Source organism: Patagioenas fasciata, chromosome 2, assembly GCF_037038585.1.
Source record: "Patagioenas fasciata isolate bPatFas1 chromosome 2, bPatFas1.hap1, whole genome shotgun sequence".
Classification (NCBI taxonomy): Eukaryota; Metazoa; Chordata; class Aves; order Columbiformes; family Columbidae; genus Patagioenas; species Patagioenas fasciata.
The window spans coordinates 138928825-138949080 of NC_092521.1; the positions used below are offsets into that span (position 1 = coordinate 138928825).

Below are 20256 nucleotides of genomic sequence, written 5' to 3' on the forward strand. Positions count from 1 at the left end.
AGCATATCTGGATTTGTAAGGGAATTACTCGTAATCCAGTAATTGCTTTCTAGTACATATTTTCGCTTTAAATTGTAAGTCTGTTTTGTGTATATAGCATGTGATTTATGCTGAATTTTAGGTAGGTTGTCTTGTAAGTGTGTCTTCTTATTTACTTCCTTTTTTTGTTGAGAAAAAAATAATTTTCAAAGATTTTTCTGGTACAATGGGGAGAAAATATAGACGAAGTGTGAGATCTGGGGAAGCTTTCCTTCTGTCTTGTGTTTTCTGATTATGGGAGAAATGGTGCACCAAATTCTGGTTTCAATTGAGTGCTCGATCTTCTTGATCTAAAGTTGAGTCATTTAAAAAAAAAAATCATAATTTTTAATGTGGACTTAAATGGTTTTGAACTTAGTATGTAAATTTGTCTTCAGTGATAAAAAGTATCTTTCTTAGGACTGAAGGACAGTGTAGAAAAAGTCAGAAACTTTGACACTTTTACTGTTACATATGCAGGTTTCTTTTTTTCTGATGTCATTATTTTAATTGTTTTGCCTTTATTCTGGAACAGTACAACATTAGCCCAAGTCTCATCTATGTAACTGTTGTTTTGGAGTCTTTATTTTAAAATAGAATTTCTGCAGCACTGTGGGATCTGGCTGCTCTTCTCCCATGTTTTAGTGATAGCTTTTCAGTTAGCAGTCTTACACACCACGCCTAGCCTGTTTGTTCTGCCCCAAACTCACTGGGGCATGAGGTGGGAAACCGCATCTCACCTCATCCAAGGAAAGGTCCGATTCCTGGACCACAGTTTTCCTTTTTCTCCTTCTACCCCTTTGGCTAGATGAACACTGTTGCATTCTATCCACATTGCGACAGGAGATGTGTTGGATGATAAGAATTTAAATCCATTTAGGCAGAGGAGTGAATTGAAAATCTTCCATGCCTGAAAAACAGTGCAAGTGGGTAATGAAAATGATAAAATTGTGAGAACAAAAAAAAGAAAAATGTTTCATGAAACAAACATTATATTCAAAGCTGTGTGAAATTCATACTATGTCAGCTATAGCTTTGCAGATAAGATGGGATTTAATCACTGAAGTTGACAGGCTATGGGCCATATCTACACCGGTCTAGAAACTCTCTCTCTTAAGAAGAGCTTGGAATACAGAGACTTGAACAAGAAGGAATTTGTCCTTGATTTGGAGTGGTGCTTATGAATTTACTGTGTCTGCTCACAAAGGAGTAAGATGCTTAGTTATGCAGAACATCTGTACTTGTAGGTACCACTGAGAACAGAGGTCTGTTTTGACACTTGTGTTTGCACCACCATGTTCCAGTGCGTATGTAGATTATTTGGATCAGACTAAATAACCGTAATGGAATTCGTAGCATTATTGCTATTTCCTAGTTAGCAAACTTAACAAAAAAGTTACTTCTGTGTATATCTTCTGGATTTTTTTTTTCTATTTGTCACAGAAATCGTGTACTTTTTAAATTAGAATTGAGAACATTTTATTGGAATTTCTCATTCATTTCTTTTTAATGTGATCCTCAATTAAGAGTGAAACTTGAAAAATATGCTATTTTTCATATCCTTTTAGGTCAACTTATTAAAAATGGAACATATGCCTAATAACAGTTTGCCTAGTATAGACTGAGGAAAGAAAATTAATTTTTCTGAGGCATGTCAGCACTGTTGAAGAGCACACATGCAGAAGATTGTCGCTTGCTGTTTGACTTAAGATATCGATATGTCATTTTGAGCATTTTAAAAGACCTCTCTTCATGTTGTTTTGGATACTGTCACATGAACTGATAAAATGATTGAATGACTTTGAATAAAATGGTTTGTGAAAAATGAGTCTGCCTTGGCTGTGAAATGTATGTCATGGTGCTTGTAGTAAATACAACTCCTGTCCAGAATGTGGACGTCTCTTGAAGAGTTTTGCTGGGACAACCAGAGCAGAATTTTCATCCACAGACTCTTTTGCGTGGCAGTTATTTCAAGCATGAAATTAGCTGTGCTTTTTGGATGTCTCTGCTTTAAGCTCAGACATGAAAAAGGTGGATAGTTGTATTGTTGCTGGAATACAGAATGTTTTATTCTTAATTCTACTTGACTCAGAAGAGTATGAACAAAATTAAAAGCAAAGATTTGATTTATTTTTAATATGTAACATAGCACAGGTTTGGGTTTTAATTACAGTTGCATAGGCATAATACTCATTTAAAGATGAATAGGCTTTATCTGGCAAAATATGAATGAAAGAAGCATGGTCATTGCTGGGAGAAAACCTCAAGACACTGTTTTAGGACTGCTAGAAAGTGAGCCATTTCTATGTTATTTATTTATGATTTTTTGGGGCTAGTAAAAGGTGTGTAAGGAGACCTTGCTGTCATTCTGTTTTGGTGTGTATTTAACCTCCTTCCAAAGTTCAGAAAAATCCTTTCTTAGGATGAAGTTGAGTCATTTCTGTCATATATTGACTGATCTCATGCTGCTGCTTTCATCGTTATTGACTTCATTATCATAAAATGCAGTGATTTTTATATACAACTGTACATGACAACTGAAAAACATATTGAAATAATAGAGACAAAGTAAAAAAAGAAATTTTTGTCAGTCATCGATTTGTGTACTTGTGCTGATAAATATCTAATTCATCAGCTTCTTATTACAGTTCTTAATAAAATTGATTTCTTAACGATTCATTCTTTTTTTGTCTTTTATATAAAGCTATAATTATTTCCTGTATTTCAAATGACACAGCAATAAGACTATAGATGACTTTATCAATTAAATATTTGCTATGACTGCTCATGAGACCAGCTAAACTTCACTGCTTGCAGTTGACAGTAACATTGAAATGCATCCAATTGATGAAATTAAGCTGTTTTATTGAGGCCGCACATTGTTTGGGGTGTTTTCATTTAAAAAAAAAAAAAATCATAAAATGGCAAACATTGGGAAAATACATTCTTACTACAATTATGAGGATCTGGGGAAAACAACTTCTTAAACAACCTCTTAAAATGGAATTTTACTGGTGTGTCTTGGTTATAGCTGTTATGAACTGATACAAAGCTATTTTTCAAATCCGTTACCACTGCATGTTCTCCTTCCTTGTCATATAATTTATTAAATGTATTTTTTAGAGTCAGGTTTAAGTGCTGAATTTCTTTATCTTTTAAGAACTATTATGATGCTGTATTTTGTTGGTATAATGAATAAATCCTTAAGACTAGGTCCTAATGTTTGTAGTTGTGTCTAACTAAATGTTCATGTGATAGTCCTGTTCTGGATGCACCCTTTGCTTCTCTCCTTTCCTTCCACATTTGTTTTAGAAATAAATGTGCAGTCATCAAGTTTACCTGTTTTCTTCTTTAATGCATCTGCTACTCTTCACTGCTTGATGGTTTACTCCAGTATTGTGGCCATTATGCACATTGACCATTATGGACTCAACTACTGCATTTTAAAGAAAAAAAATGAGTTACATTAGGAATACTGTAAAAATAATTGTATTTAAGGTAGAAAAGTTTTATGCATGAGGTATTCTAAGAGAGTCTGAGTTTAAAGCTTTTACATAGTGGCTGCTTATTGAAATAACTAGTTTTGTTATTCTGTGTGTAGACAAAAAACAATTTAAACTGTTAAACGTATGTGCTTCTGAACTTCAGGGATTTTCCACATTTCTGTAAGACGAAAGTTGTTCTGAAGTTACTGTAGCTGGCAGTGGTTAGAACATCTGAGGTCTGCAGAAACTGAGGTTTCAATAGCAACATTTGTTTTCTGTGACATGACCACAGGAAAAGATTATTTTTCTTCAAGTTTCCACTTCATCTTGATATTGTCTGGCTCCTCTGACAGTTCCTCTACTCACTGGCAGCTGTGCCAGAGGAGATTTAGTAGCGCTGTTGGGAATGACCATGTTCCGTACATGACTCAGGTCTCAAGGACGAGAAAAGTGACTTAAAATAGTCCTTGCAAACAACTCCTTCAGAAATATGCTACTCAACAGTAGTTAAGGGCTGAGTCAAATAATGTTTGTTTCTGAGCTGATTTTTACAGTACTTGGTAGAGAGGGTATAGTATGTTCTCATTTTCTTTCTGCCCACAGCTCTCATACAGCTAGAGGAAATAACTAATGCGAATTGAGAAAAGCTATTAGCAGTTTGGTTGTTTTTTCTTTAATTACAGTTCATATTATGTAAATAAATTTTCTGTATTTTCATTTTCTCTCTCTTTATTCTTCATCCAGATTCCACCAAGAAAATTAAGGATGTCTTAGAAGAATTCCATGGCAGTGGTGTGTTAGCAAAATATAATCCTGAAGGGGTAATTCTTTTTCTTTCTTCAATGGTCAGAAATGGTGGGGAGAAATATTTACGAATGTTGTAGCAAATCTAAACATCTGAAATAGAAGATTATTTATAAGTCTGCTGTTTGGGGTATTTGAAACTGTTTGGAAAACAAAAATATGAGTATTTTGAAAAGCTAAAAATTTATAAACATTATTTTAGACAGGCCTGCTTAATAGTTTACATAAAACCACGTTTTCTTTTCTAAGATTTAAACAGACAGCCACACAAAAGTAAAGCAAACCACCCTTATGGTAAGGTTAACGTGCTTCCCAATTATTTTTAAGGATTGGAAATATTAAGTATGATTTCTAAAGTTAGAAAAGTAAAATCTGTTCAGGTACGATTTCTTTTAAAGTTCTGTTTCTCTTGTGTTGTTTCTCGTAGTGGGATCCCCATTTTGTTTTAAGACAGTTCAGCTGAAAAAAAACTTTGTGTGTATGCGTGTGCGTTGTCACTACAGATTCACTACAAGACAAAATATTCTGGTTTGGCTGGTAGAAAAAGACAGATTGTTTTGTTACCCTGAACTGCAATTTGTATCTGCTTAGCATATCTCAATAGCGTTATTCAAAACGTAGTTAACCAAAAACGTGTTTCAGTAATGTTTCTAATAGTAATGTCTTTAACTGTGCTTGCATTATGTGGAATTCAGGACAGAAAAATACTCAAACAGTTATGAATATGATTTGATGTTACATTTCAGGATATAAAAGGCAAGAATGATTGTGAATTAAAGTCACTATAACTCATTAAGTATTGAAAAATTATTGGACACTTTGAAGTTTGCAGAGCATAATGTTGATTAATTTTTGTCAGTTTCTAAAGAAAATATTTAATAATTCAGTAAAATAGTATAAGTTGATTTTGTAAATGATAATCTTGAATTCCCATTATTTCAGTTAATTAGAATCTTAGATTATAAAGGGAAGGATGGGAATGCTATGATCATCTAATTTATTCTCCAGTGTAACATTGGCTGTAGGACCTCCCTTAATTGATTTTTGTTAGATGTAGACATGTGTGTTATTTTTTTATTCTTCACTTTCAACTTTTGCAGGGTATTTTTGTGCTCCTAGTGTATGTGATACAATGGTCTTAATTTATTATCCATAGTTTTTCTTAAAATTCTTCACTTTCAGTCATCATACAATATTTCAGTTTTGTGAAATGTAACCTTTTAAAGTACAAAATAATTGTGTGTTTTATGCATATTTAAATAACATACTGCCATGTAGGTAACTCATTATCAAGTTATCAGTGTGTGTGACGTTGTGAAATTTGTCTCTTTTAACAAAGTCATTCCTCCAATTTGGGGCTGTGTAGAGGTTGAGTCATGGCAAAAAGTGATGGGATGACTGCTCTGACTGAAGCCAGGCGAACTGGCAAAATTTGTGAAAAGCTGTAATTAATAAACACAGTTGGTCCTGAGCTGAGACTGTGATTCTGTGTAGCATTTCCCAGACTTCTTAATTGCACGGTTATTTGTCACAGAATCCTACCAGTGTACTGAAGCATCCAGGGCTTACAAAGCTGCAGAGCTCCCAAGCCAGTGAGCAGGATGGGAGGGGAGGAAGGAATGCAAGTCAGACACACTGTGGTGGCTTCAGTGTCTTCAGCAGGGATGGTTCTTCACTACAACTGGGTCAATGTTGGACCTAGGCTGACTAACCCTGACAGCTTTTGTACTTCGACTTCAGGAAGTGCAACATAAAGAAAACACAGTTAGCAGTGAAGCTACTTTGTATCTAGTAGCTGAAGTTTCATGCTATACACTGCTAAACTGGAAGCAAAGAGGATGAGTTGGACTTCAGTTGAGTGAATATACCAAGTCAGGCGGAACTCCCTTTGCACAGGGGTTCCTCTATTTTCGGCATGCATTCAACCGCCTCTGTGGATAAACTCTTTACAGAATGCTTTGCAAGTTGATTGTATCTCGTCAGATGAGGACTCCTGGAGTTGGATGTACTATTTAAGTAATTAATTGGTGTTTGTAAATAAGATGACAAAAACTGACTGATCCAGCTGAAGTCAGTCATAGTGCAGTTTTTTAGTTCCACATATTATAGGTGGCTCTTCTATTTTGTTGCTGTATTTTGTAGGGGACACCATCATGTTTCCGTTTTAGCTCTTTATTTATTTCCTAGATCGTTGTCTCATAAGCACTCCAAGTATTTTTCAAATCTTGTCAATATTCTACCAAAAGGTGGTGCCAGTTTTTTACTACAAACATGGGGCATAGAGCTATGGCAGACTTAGCCGTGCGATGTATTTATGTACTTAAGAAAAAGCCTGAAGAACTTCCTGTTTCAAGTTTCTCCCTGCTTAAAGGGTTCAGGAATTCATTCTACTCCATTGCTTCTATATTGCAGTTTTTTATCACAAGCCAATTTAATGAGACAGAAATAGCAAAAGAAAAGCTATTGGTATTCGAAGCTTGTTACCTGAAGTCATCTGGTTTGTTTTTCCATTATCTTATATCTTGTCTAGTGAGTGGGTTTTGGGCTTAGTGGAAATGATGTATCTGATTATCAGAAGGTCATCCAGTATAGGGAGTTTATTTATGGAGCTTTTACTCTCTGTTTTCAATGTAAGGGAGATGACTGAAACATATACAAATGCTACTAAACCTCTGCCCTTCCACCTTCTTCTCTAAGTCAGTGTCAAATATGTAATTAGGAATAGATTTTATACCTGATGTAAGACACACAGGTAAATTAAGATCAGCCTCCTGGAAAGCTGTGATTTATAAATTTTCTTTTTATCAGTTGAGATTTATTTTAGTTAATTCATTTCAGCCATTTGTCTTTGAGGGGAGCACTGATTAGGCCAGCGAGAGTTAGGAAAGCAGATGGACCTAAAGGCTGTATCTAAATGGGCACTAAGTACACATCATTGTCTGCTTGTGGTCCTACTGTCATCACTTTTGAGGGATCTGTTTGAGTGCACCATAATATCTTGTTTACCTGCTTACCTACTTACTGTCTAGAACTCTTAGAGTTTATCAGTGCATGAAGAGCAAGAGTGGAAGGTGAGTGGAGGTGTCTCAGCCAGACAAGCAGAGTGCAGCTGGGGTCTGCAAGTGGAGCAGGGCAGTGCTCCGAAGTTCCACAGTTTGGTTGTGGATAAAAAGAATAAATGTGCATATGCACAAAGACCAGGAAAGTTATGACACAAGGCACATTCAATGGTCTGATCTGCTTAGAGGGGTGACGCCCTAAGTTTTGCAGAATGTTTGCAGTCAGGTTGCAATCACCTACCTTCTCCAAAGGATTTTTCCATTTTTTGAAGTAGTGCTGATACTTCTAAGAAGCTTTCTCTAGGTTCCTTCTGATTTCCCGGTGTCTTAAAGTTTTTCTAATTTAACTCTGTCAACATATCAAAGGATAAGTCTGGTGACTCTAGTTTAGCAAAAGGCTGGCACAATCAGTGTAATTTATGCAGACAATACAGCTGTATTTGTAATTTAAAGGTAGTACCTCTTACTGGGAAATAGTGATAGGAGTTTTGATTAAGGTAGAAAATTAATACAGCACCCACCTTAATTCAAAAGAAAAGAAATTATTAGAAACTAAAGCGACATATAATGATGACTTTTGCAACAGTGCTTGTTAGTGTTTATAGAATCATTTAGGTTGGAAAAGACCCTTAAGATCATTAAGTCCAACTGTTAACCTAACACTGCAAAGTCCACCGCTAAACCAAGTCTGTGAGCACCACGTATTTTAAACACCTACAGGGACTGTGACTCAGCCACTTCTCTGGGCAGCCTGTTCCAATGCCTGACAATGCTTTCTGTGAAGAAGTTTTTCCTAATATCCAATGTAAACCTTCCCTGTTGCAACTTGAGACCATTTCCTCTTGTCCTATTGCTTATTACTTGAGAGAAGAGACCAACACCCTCCATGCTACAACCTGCTTTCAGGTAGTTTTAGAAAGCCATAAGGTCTCACCTCAGCCTTCTTTTCTCCAGGCTAAACAGCCCCAGTCCTCATCAGACTTGTGCTGCAGACCCTTCACCAGTTTCATTGCTCTTCTTTGGACACATTCCAGCACCACCATGTCTCTCTTGAAGTGAGAGGCCCAAAACTGAACACAGGATTCGAGGTGCAGCCTCAGCATACTCGTGCTGAGTAGAAGGGCATGATCACTTGCTTAGTCTTGCTGGCCACACTATTTCTGTTACGAACCGGGATGCTGTTGGTCTTTTTTGCCACCTGGGCACACTGCTGGCTCATGTTCAGCTGGCTGTCGACCAGCACGCCCAGGTCCCTTTCCACCAGGCAGCTTTCCAGCCACTCTTCCCCAGTCCTGTAACACTGCCTGGGGTTGTTGTGAACCAAAGGCAGGACCCGACATCTGGCCTTGTTGAACCTCATACAACTGGCCTCAGCCCATCGATCCAGCTGGTTCAGATCCCTCTGTATGGCCATCCTACCCTCCAGCAGATCAACACTTCCACCCAACTTGGTGTTGTCTGCATACTTACTGAGAGTGCGCTCAATCCCCTCATCCAGATCATTGATAAAGAGATTAAACAGAACTGGGCCCAATACTGATTCCTGGAGAACACAACTCATGACCAGCCACCAGCTGGATTCGACTCCATTCACCACAACTCTTTGGACCTGGCCATCCAGCCAGTTTATTACCCTGTGAAGAGTACATCTGTCCAAACCATGAGCAGCCAGTTTCTCTGGGAGAATGCTGTGGGAAACTGTCAAAAGCTTTACAAAAGTCCAGGTAAACAGCATTCACAGCCTTTCCCTTGTCCGCTAAGTGGGTCACTTTGTCATAGAAGGAGATCAGGTTAGTCGAGAACCTCTGCCAGCTCCCTCAGTACCCTTGGGTGGATCCCGTGTGGCCCCATAGACTTTTGTGTGTCCAAGTGGTTAGCAGGTTGCCAACCATTTCCCCTTGCATTATGGGGGCTTCGTTCTACTCCCCATCCCTGTCTTCTAGCTCAGCTGCCTGAGTACCCAGAGAACAAATGGTCTTGCTGTTGAAGACTGAGGCAAAGAGGCATTGAGTACCTCAGCCTTGTCCTCATCCTTTCTCAGTGTGTTTCCACTCGTATCCAGTAAAGGATGGAGAGTATCCTTAGCCCTCCTTTTATTGTTAATGTATTTATGGAATTTATCATTGTTTTCACTTCTGCTAAGTTGTTTCATTAACAACTACTCTTGGCAACAAGTAATTTGTTATTTTTTTTTAAGTAAACAGAGATGAAAGATAGGCATTGTATTGATTTTTTTCCTTGGTTATCTGTCATTGCATGGTTAAAAATAAATTGCTTGTGCTCTCTAATCAAGACTAGAATGCTGACTTAGAACCATTTTCTTGTCTTATGTGCTAATGCAAGAAAATGGGATATTCTGTCTAATGTCTTAAACCTGTTCATCTACATCACTAACCTTCCATCAAAAATAGTTCTATTATGAAAGCAGAGCCTGAGTGTTACGACACTTCACTAATGTACATGTGTTCTTTCTTTCCTTGCATGCATTACAGAAACAAGATATACTTAATCAAGTAAGTAATCTTAATTTTATTTTTTATTTTTTTTATTCATAGGAGTAGTGTCTTTTATAGGCTTCCTTTGAGATGTCACTTACTAATAAATGCTGCATGTGTCTATTCTGTCAGATAATAAACAAATATTTAAAGCTGAGAGCAAAGCGCACTCTTTTTCTGCTGGCAGACTTTTTCACCAGGTCAATTCCATTTTGGTCATTCACAGTACATAGTTTTGCTAACATTAATTCAGAGAAATAATTTAAGAGCAAACATTTAACTGGTTTCATACTTATCACAGAAATTTCAGCTTACTAAAGAGACATAAAATACTGTTTCTATAATCATATAACACTATTTATAGGTAGCAGACTTAAAAATGCAGATTTAATCATTTGAATAAGTTTTATGGTGTGCTTTAAGTGAGTGAGACTTTATAGCAATTGCAAGAGAAATGGTTAAAGAGCTGAGCATCAATCCAAGACTTCCTGAGAAGCTTTAGGAGCCTGAAAGCAGGTATAAAAATACAATGATCAAAAAGAACAAAAAAAAAAAAAAAGAGCTAGGGAAGAAGGACTAATCAAATGAACTAGTTTTTTAAATGACCTAGTTATTCTTCCTTTGTAGCACAGAGGTATTAAAAAACCTCTGCTTTGCTGTTCTGGGAAGAAGCAGGTGGAACTTGAGAAGAAAGAAAAAGTCAAGAGACTAAAAGGATTATTTTTGTAGGAACCCCTCAGTTTCTGGGGTCAAAGGCCAGTTGAGCTTTTGGAGGTGTGTTACTGAAAGCAGTCCTGTCTGTTCATAGAAGGGCTCAGTTTTCTTCAGATGACCAACATTACTTTTTTTAGTAAGCTAACAGAGTTGACTGCAATGGGTCCTGAAAGAGAAGGTATTCAGGTTAAAGCAGTGTGTCTAGGACTAGTCTTGAGACTAATCTCAGTATTTTTGCTAATAACCTTGTCAAAAATAGATGGATACTAATAGAATGAACTCGCTAAACCAAATTCGGGAATTATTGCTAAAATGGAGAAAAACCTGAATACTATGCTGGAAAAGCTTGATGACATTATGGACTATAGTAAATGGAAATGGAACAAAATGCAGTAGTGCAGATTACAGTGTGGTTTACCCTGGGACTAGTGGCATTGTTAGATAAATTTCTGTGTATGGTAGTAGATCACAAGATAATTACAAAACATTGTTGTGGTTTGATCACAAAGAGGAATATATTGCTGGGTCATCGTGGTGGTATTCCTGTGACCATGGTGGTCTGAGAACAAGACAAGAAAAGGTAGTGTCTTAAGCCCATTGGCATAAGTGGAAAACTATTTAAAATTTCAAGCATACATAAGTAAGTGTGGGTTGAAAGAAGGATTCTTGTGCTGTTTCCCTCTGCTACATTCTTTGATCTGACAGAAGATAGTAATTTACTGTAAAGACTTTGCCTTATTATAATATATAAAGTGAAGTATTTCTACTACACGTAGGAAGATTTGATTTTCTATAAAAAGGTACTGCAGAAACCACATCTTTCTGCTTTCAACCGAATGATGAGACAAAATTAACTGAAATTGTAACTAATTTGCAGAAGCGTTAGTAGGATGTGGAGAATTATAGTGTATTTATTACGAAGGAGAAGCCTATCCCTCACATGTTGATAAGTGAGGACCAAGAAAGGATGTTGAATCTTTGTAGCTACATAAGTGAAAAAATTAGCAACTTTTGAGTGTCTCCAGCCAAAAACTCTGCCTGTCAGACACTGTGCACTCTGTTTTTCTGGGTCTCCGGGCAGAATTTCTAGGGAAAGAGCTTCCTGGATAGCTGGAGAGTTGGGAAGCCTGCCAGGCTGGCAGTCTGGCTGTGAGCCTGCTTTCTGTGGGAAGTGTTGAGGGCACTGAGATGTAAGATGTTCCAGATAGTCAACTTCTGCTGCAAAACCATTCAGTTTTGAATGTTTTTAATGATCTTTAGTGGTCCCTCTGTCTCCTTCAGTCAGTGCTAACATCTCTCCATCCTTGTTATCTTTCTTCCCTTGTGACACCTCCCTTCTCTGCATTAAGATCCCATTTTTGTACTTTTTTCGCTCTACTTTTTTGTATTGCTCAGTACCTTATGTTTAAGCTTTGTGAGCCTCATACTGCTTTTATTTACCTGTTACCTATTCCCATAATGGGTTAAATGCCTAAATTAAGGACTATTTTCCTTCTCTGATGTACACTGGATACCATTTCAAAGTATTTTAAAAGGAAAAGAGATTATTTGTTGCTCTTGTTAGGGTACCACTATCAATATTTAGATAGAAGTTGTTAGAGAATTTTAAGCTGTCTTGACATTAAGGCCAGAGGAGTATGCTGCTTAAAGCTACACCATTTTTAAAAGAAAAAAAAAGTGGAGGGTTGCACTGATGGCGCTTGTTGAAGAGTAAAACACTACTCTGACAATAATTTAGCTCCTCTAACAGTATGAAAACAGTGTAAATATGGTACCAATTATGATACTGACTTACAAAGTATGGAAAATGCTATAATCATATTTTCATATTAATTTATCAACTAAGTTGTTCTCAAAGTGAAATAAACACAGAAATAAATTCCTTCAGAAAGGGTGCCTTTAGTGTATTTCTTTATTTTTATATTGCCATCAATAAATATTTAAAATTGATGCATTTCAGGTCAAGTATACATGCAATGGTACAATGTGTATGCAAAATTATGAGTGGCAACTATTTTTCTGCTAGTCATTGATGATAGATTTTTCAATGCTTAACTACGAAGATGTGTTCAACATCAATGGAAAAGTATCTGTCTGTGGTTTTAAATAATTGTAATTTTAATTGTATTATGCTGTACCTTCATTTGATCACTATGTGTCTGAATTAATGCTGTGAAAGAAATCGCAGGTGAGGGGTATTTGGCTAATGGGCATTTGGAATCTGTGAAACAAAACCAGATGAAGACATTTTCTTAAGAGAACCGCATATAATGTTGAAATCCTGTTGAATTTCTAACAGGGGGAACTCTGAAGCCATGGAGTCAGTGCTGTGTTGGTGCTATAGTGTTCTTAGGTTTACATCCTTTTTATAACAGTTTGGTAATTAAGGACTATGTGGTTCTTGTAAACAGTTCTGCAGGTGTTTATGTTGCCTGGTCAGAAACAGGGCAGGGGTATTTTATTTACCTACAAAGGATATTATCTAGAAATTGCAGGCAGTGACAAAGCTCTAGAACAGCCTGATTTTTGTTAGTTTTGTTAGTTTCTGGTTTACATTTCTAAACATGTTTAACTTACTGTAGGTTTACTCAGGTTGAATCAGGAAACACAGGTTAAAGTTGCCTCACCCAGAGTATTTAATTATGACTGGGTGTGGTTTGGTGGTGGTTTTATATATATATATATATATCTATGTATGTATTTTAATTTCATTTTTCTGAAAAACAATATATTCTTACACATCTATATAATCATGTACTAAAGAAAATCTGCCAGTAGTAAATTTTTGTTTTTTCTTGCCCAGAAACAAGACTGGGATGAGACTACGGTGATTGGTGAATACATTCCAGATTTATTTTTGTATTTAGCATCAATTTATTACAATAACATGAGAAGATAGTACAAGATTATGCTTAAAAATCTAAATTGCATAAAAATTGAGTCTTCTCATTTCCATTTTGGATGCTTTGTTGAGTTTGCCTCTTTGAAGATACATGCTAGCTGAGGGAAAATTTTGGCAGTTCTATATGTCTGTATTATTGATAATATCCAAATACTATTTGGCCATATGGAATATTTGGTAGGAGCAGCCTGTGAGAGCATGTGATTTTATTTTTTTTCCCCCTTGTAGACTTTTATCTCAGTTTATGAGAATTTAGATGCTGCTTTATCTAAGAAATAACTGTACTTGTTTACTAGGACTTTCAAAATGAATTATGTACAAATTTGATTAAATCAAATTCTTAGATCAGAAAATTCTAATGACTTTCAATTTTAACCAAGCTTCACCCTGATGTACAATGACAATCTCCATGTGGAATTCAAAATTTAATTTGAATTTTTGCCATATAAATATTAGAAATACATTTTAAAGACCAAAAACCTATGCATTCTTATGTAATTCATGTTTTCGAGTTAATTAACCCTCAATATGGTCTCTGCTTTTTTTCCACGTATTTTGGAAAAAGTCAGCTTTTGCAACATTGTCAGAATCAATGAATCTTCAAAACTTGGACTTTTACTGGGGGTGCTTTAACATTGCTTTTCACAGCTAGTCATATAATTGGCACTAATGCACTAGCATTGATGTGTGTGATTGTTGTTGTAGCATTATGTGTGAATAAAGGCCCTCTAACATAAATTCCTTCTCAACAGCTCATTTTTCAGATATTCGGTCAATATAAATTGTTTAAAAGAAAATAATCAATTAAGTGGACCTACCCACAAACAAAAATAACCCTGAGCTATTACTGTCAGTAGATTAAAGCTGATTATACTCTACATTTTTGGCACCATTTGGAGATCAGCAACATAATTTAAAAAGTAATTAACTGACAATTGTATTTCAACATAATTCTCTTTCCATTATCTCTGAACTGTTCTTTTTAGTAAGTAAAAACCATATTTCATGGAAGTCTGCGGGAATGAACAATTTACTTTATTTTTCCCCTCTCTTATATTCTTTTTTTTCAGGATGGCAAAAACAGTGGCTTCTGTTGAAATATTTTGTACCAATTTAAAAAGAAAAAGACCAAAGAGAATGTGGGATTTTAAAAGAATTTATGGGTGGAGATTAATTCCAAACACAGGATCATGTCTTGTTCCCATTTAATGTGGCCAGTGTGGTGGGGAGGAATAAAAGGAGTTATTATTTTACCCCTCCCTGCCCAGACCCACCCACAATAACAACTCTTTTGTCAAGACACTATTAATAAGTTGCTTTTTTGCATCTTGTGAGGAGAAAGAAAGTGGAATGATACAGCTTCTTTTCCTTCCTTCTTCATGTCATCCAGCAGAACTGGTTGTTGCTCTTACACCAGCTTGGAAAATAGAGGAGGCAGTTAGACCTCTTCTTCTGCAGTTTGGTGTTAAGGGTGCCATGTTGAGTCAAAAGCTGTAAATTTTTTTCTGTCTAAATATTTGTTCTCTTCAAACATCTTAATATGGTAGGAGTTAAAATATAACATAGCATAGTTAAAACCTCTGAATAGTTTTCTTTATAATATAATAAGCATAATTAAAGCTTTTGAACAGTTGTCTTCACAGTACAGTAAAGGATGCAGAATTTGCATTACTGATATACATCCTATTTGTAACTGAGAAACTATGTTTTGTGTATTCTCAATATCAGGATATACTGAGTTGTGATGTCTATACTGCATAGAGTTCTGTATATGTTGGCACGGAACACACACATGAATGTATACATCCTCACAATATGCATACTTGGGTTTTTCTTGATCTTACATTCCTGTGTGCCATCGGTGAAGCAGAAGAACAGCTTATAAAATGGCACAGCTTAACTGCAGTAGGAGAAAGGAAGAAGTCAAATATTCACAGTGTAGTATTTCCTTTTTTCAGTCACTTCTTTACCCACCCCATGTGTCAGTTCTGCTCTGTGAGATGGAGGAACAAGGGATGAGTTCCTGGAGCTGGCTTATTTTACCTATAATCACACTCCTAGCCAGGGACACCACAACCTGAAATGCATAATTTAAGGAATATTAACTTCTGCTTAGCACAGAGAGGGGGAAAGCTTAATTGGTTTGGGGAATCCAATAGCTCTATGAATGCTTCATATCTTGCAAGAAGAGTCCAGTGAAAGCTGCCAACAGTGTCTCAAATTGTTGGTTTATAGTTTCCTGTGTGTTCTTTCTTGTGATTCCTGTGGGTCTCATGTACATGATTCATCAGCTCTTGCCAATGCAGATTTTCACTACAAAAAAGATAAAATGTGGGAAATGTTATGACATAACCCATTTGAAGAAAGTAGAAATCAACATTGTTGTGTATGACCAGTCACCTGAGATTGGTCCTATTCAATATGTGGTAGAGGATGAGCAGAACATAGTACGTTTGCTCTGGTTTCTGTTCTCTGCAAAGACACGGGAATTTGTAGAGGTGATCCTGTGCTTTCAGTTAGCCATGACAGATCTTTTAAGGCAGATTTTATAACCTACAAACGTGTTAACGCGGGTGGAGTTCAGCCTCTTTCTCCCTGGCATGCAAGGCGTTAGAAGCCATTCTGCTGTCTGGACAGAATCAGGTATTTTAAGGCACTTCCACAGTAAGAAGATCAGAGACCTGAGCAGACCCTGTATTTTTAGTTGAGTATTGGTCTATATGTAGAATCATTTCAGTTGAAAGAGACCATCAAGGTCATCGAGTCCAACCATAACCTAACTCTAGCACTAAACCAGGTTCATAAGAACCTCATCTGAATGCCCTTTAAACACCTTCAGGGATGGTGACTCAACCACTTCCCTGCAAAGCCTGTTCCAATGCCTGACAACCCTTTACGTGAGGAATTTTTTCCTAATATCCAGTGTAAACCTTCCCTGGTGCAACTTGAGGCCATTTCCTCTTGTCCTGTCACTTGCTACTTGGGAGAAGAGACCAACACCCTCCATGCTACAATGTCCTTTCAGGTAGCTGTAGACAGCAATAAGTCTCCCCTCAGCCTTCTTTTCTCCAGGATAAACAGCCCCAGTTCCCTAAGCTGCTGATACAAAATTAGAAGACACCTGAAGCTGTCGGTTGTTTTGCCAAGCATAGTCACAGCTGGTACTTGGAAACCAGTCTTTCAGTTCCTGTCTTTTCTGAGGCTGGGAGACTCACCTTCTATGAACTAGCACTAAATTAGTGTGATGCACTTATCAGTGACTGCCTGAGAAGAAACAGAACTCTTATCATAGCAACTGGCGATTTTTTCAAGCATATTAAGCATAGACTGACCTCCATTTCTTTTCCTTGGAGTCAGTCTTATATATTCTGGGAATCTGGGATTCAAAAGAAACTGGTGAGTGGGAAGTAAGAGCTCTGCTGGTGTAGAGGAGAAAGAGAAATAAGATATATGCATTCTTTAGTGGTATTAGTAGGTTAAAAGCTTCCCATGATAATTCTATGAGATACATGGGGTAAGTGCAAAGAAATGTGCATACAGTCATGATAGTGGTATCAAAAGTAGTAGTTGTGTTATTGTCAGTTTTGTAGTATTCTGGACAGTAACAGGAGAAGAAAATTCCACACTACTTCTTTAACTGTGAATAAAGTGAGATTTTTAATACCTATAAAAATCCCAAGCTACTTTTAATATTTTTATTTCTTCAGAGTTGAGAATTCTGTAATCAGTGTGATCGGTGTCATCCTGGAAACTCTTGAAAAATGTAGTTTATCCTGAAAATTGTAATTTGTTTATCTTTTAAGCTGACAGAACTTTAATCTCTTGGTGACTTTCAACTCTTGACAGTCAAGATTCCTTAGTAACATTTTTTCCTAGTTCAATGATTGTCATTTGTTTGTGTCTTTTTATGTGTACTTGTTTTGTCATAGGATTTCTTGTGGTACGTTGAGAAGAATACACTAGTGATCAGATTCCTGAGACAGAGCAGAAAAATAAAAGCCCAGGCTAAAGAATTTTCTGCAGAATTGGCTTTGAAAATGTATTGTTATAAAAAAATAGGAAAGCATATCAGAATGCTTGGTTAAAGCCATTAAGGAATTTCCCAAGAGCTTTTAGCAGCTGAGGAAGAGGGAAATATAGTGTTCCATGGAGGGACATTCTTCTAGATCTTAACTCAGTTGTTTGACTAGAGTGCAGATTATTTCTTATAACATTGCCTTCAGATGTGGTTGAAATCTCTCAAGAGTCCAAATCTGGGGTCTGTAGCTCATTTCCAGCCTTCCTCTCCACCCCATACACACTGACGCAGTGATGCCTCATTGCCTACTTCTGGAATGGAGGAAAAGAATTCAGAAGTAGGGATTATGAGTTTGGAAGAAGGATCAGTAGTTGCTGCTGTTTCCCCCTGTGCCTGCCTGGCTCAGTTTTTACCTCCCCACATACTCCCATCTGTGGATCACTGGCATTGTCTCTCTCCCTTCAGATTTTTAGTTTAGATGAAAAAGGTGCTATATGGCATTACCTTGTGCAGGTGCCACTTTGTATATCCATATAGCTAGTGTTGGTTTGGTTTATATTCTTATATTTTACAATATAAGACATTGTAACTGAGTTTCTTGAGTAACTGGTTTTTGTTATTTCAAGAACATTATTATGAATATAATTCTTGGCCTACGTATTTCTGTTTTATCCTGGTTCTTAAAGGGCTCTTTGAGGGAATTTTCTTCAAAGTAATGGGAGTTGGCAGAGCAAATCATAATTGTGTTTGTAGCTTTCTTGTAAAGTGAAGGATGCCATAAGCTTCAGAAAAATTTCTATCACAAGACGTTGGTTGGGTATGGGTTCTCAAACAAGACAAATTTGGCTGAAACTGAAGGTCTGTGCAAATCTGTCTGTTTTTGCTTAGTCAGACATCACAACAGGAACGTTCTTGTAGTGTCTGGAAATAAGACAGATTAGTCTGTCTTGTTTCACTGTTATAAAAACTGCTTCTGCCATTCTTAAAGAGAAGAAAGTAATAGTGAGTTATTTGCAGTGATGAAACTTTTTGTATGTCATATGTTCATGGCATTAATATTAAAAAAGCCCATCAAGTGTTTTGGATTAATGGATATTTGCCAAAATTTAATTGTAAAATAAATGGAGCATGTGAGATGGCATACTAGAGTCCCAGAAGCACTGAATGACCTCTCTGAACAATCTGTAATTGCTGTTTGCTGCTTCATTTAATAAATAACACTGTATATAATAGGTTGTATACATTAACATTTATGTATGTATATGCAGTACATAAATTTGATCTCTTTTAGCATGTACTTAGATCCAAAATGGATTGCTTCCACTCTGAGTGAAGTTAGCACCCAACTGTGGTATGGCAATTTAAAAAAGAAAAGAAATAAAAAAGTTGTCTCAGCCATTTTCTGGAAGATTTACCTAAGCACCTTAAATTCTTTGCTGTGTTCAGAAGTACTGCCTTAACAGGTGCAATGTTTTGGTATCCGTTTTGATATGTTCCCCTGACTAGCCTGATTTCTTAAAGATGTTCAGATCACCTCATTCAAAGGATTATTTCAGTAATTTGTTCAGCAGCATCTTTACAAGTAAATATTTAATCGTTTTGTTGGCATAGGCATACAGAAACTTATTTTTCCCTCAGTGAATCTTCAGCTCTTTTCTGATACTTGGATACTCCCTAGAGAAAGAGATACAGGTTTAAATTTCCCCAGGCAAACAAGGGAATTCAGCCAAGGTAACCCCCACTGGGGAGGTGTCTTTACAGGAGATTTTTTTTTCCCCAAAGGTGGGAATATCCGTTGTTTTTTCTGTGCCTTTACAAGGCCATGAAGGACTTAATTGCACTTGATCACTTGATGCACAGTGCCTTTTTTTTTCTCCCATGAACATGTATAGTGCGACCTGGTTATACAGATTTATCTACCCTAATTGCATTAGATGTGATGAAATCTTCAACCCAGTGAAGACTGTAAATTTTTATTTATGTTCAGAAACACGTCTGTGAACACCATAGGAAGCAAAAGTAAAAAGCATAAAGGGTTTATAAAGTATAAGTGCTTTATGGATTAGTAGCACTTGAGAGAGTCCTTTAAAGTCCCAGTATGAATAAGGCCATCAATACAATACCAATGTCCAGCTTTAGGCTGAAATCAAATAACAGGTTTCTTAGTCTGCACAGTGTTGTCAAGTGAAAGTCCTGCCTTATCGCAGGGTATTCAGGGATGGGCACACTTAGTAAAGGCGTACAAGACACCTTAGGATGCTTTTTTCTGTAAACCTTTTGTGTTATGTATAGTACTTGGATGCAGTGGGGCAAATCCAGAACCTTCTTTCTGTGGTCAGTTAATAATTTAGAAGTCATAAATTTTGGTGTGCTTCTTCTTTTTCACTTTGTTGTATGGAATTGTTTGGGGTGAGCTTACAGAAAAAAAATAGTTATGGATTAAATTCTTGTTGGCAGTTTTGTACTGGGATTAATTTTAAAATTTGGGGGATGGTTAATTAAATGTTATGGATTTTCCCTGACAAATTGTCACCAAAAAAAGGATGCATATTTCTTTATTTTCCTCTGCATTGAGTCATAGTGAGTCCAGTTTCATGTTTATTTTCAGAAAAGCTAAAAAATATTTAATGGTTGTCACATTTTATTTGCTAAAAAGAAATTAAAAGCTAAAACCGTACAGTTTTGCTTCTGGTTTCTGTCCTTTCTCCTTTGCTTTTCTCCAAGGTGGATATATATATATATATATATGGGATTATATCAA

General features: G+C 36.5%; 1 protein-coding gene across 8 annotated transcripts in view; it reads left to right on the forward strand.

Annotated features, from left to right (window-relative positions):
* The window catches only part of DGKB (diacylglycerol kinase beta), a 349951-nt gene that overhangs the window by 62902 nt on the left and 266793 nt on the right, over positions 1-20256 (forward strand). For 5 of the 8 annotated variants that reach the window (XM_071805088.1, XM_071805087.1, XM_071805090.1 and 2 more), the window contains exons 3-4: positions 4248-4324; positions 9859-9879. In XM_071805088.1, coding sequence (XP_071661189.1) covers positions 4248-4324; positions 9859-9879 — 98 coding nt within the window. The remainder of the gene's footprint in view (positions 1-4247; positions 4325-9858; positions 9880-20256) is intronic. The other 3 variants (XM_071805089.1, XM_071805092.1, XM_071805094.1) reach the window with 1 other exon arrangement.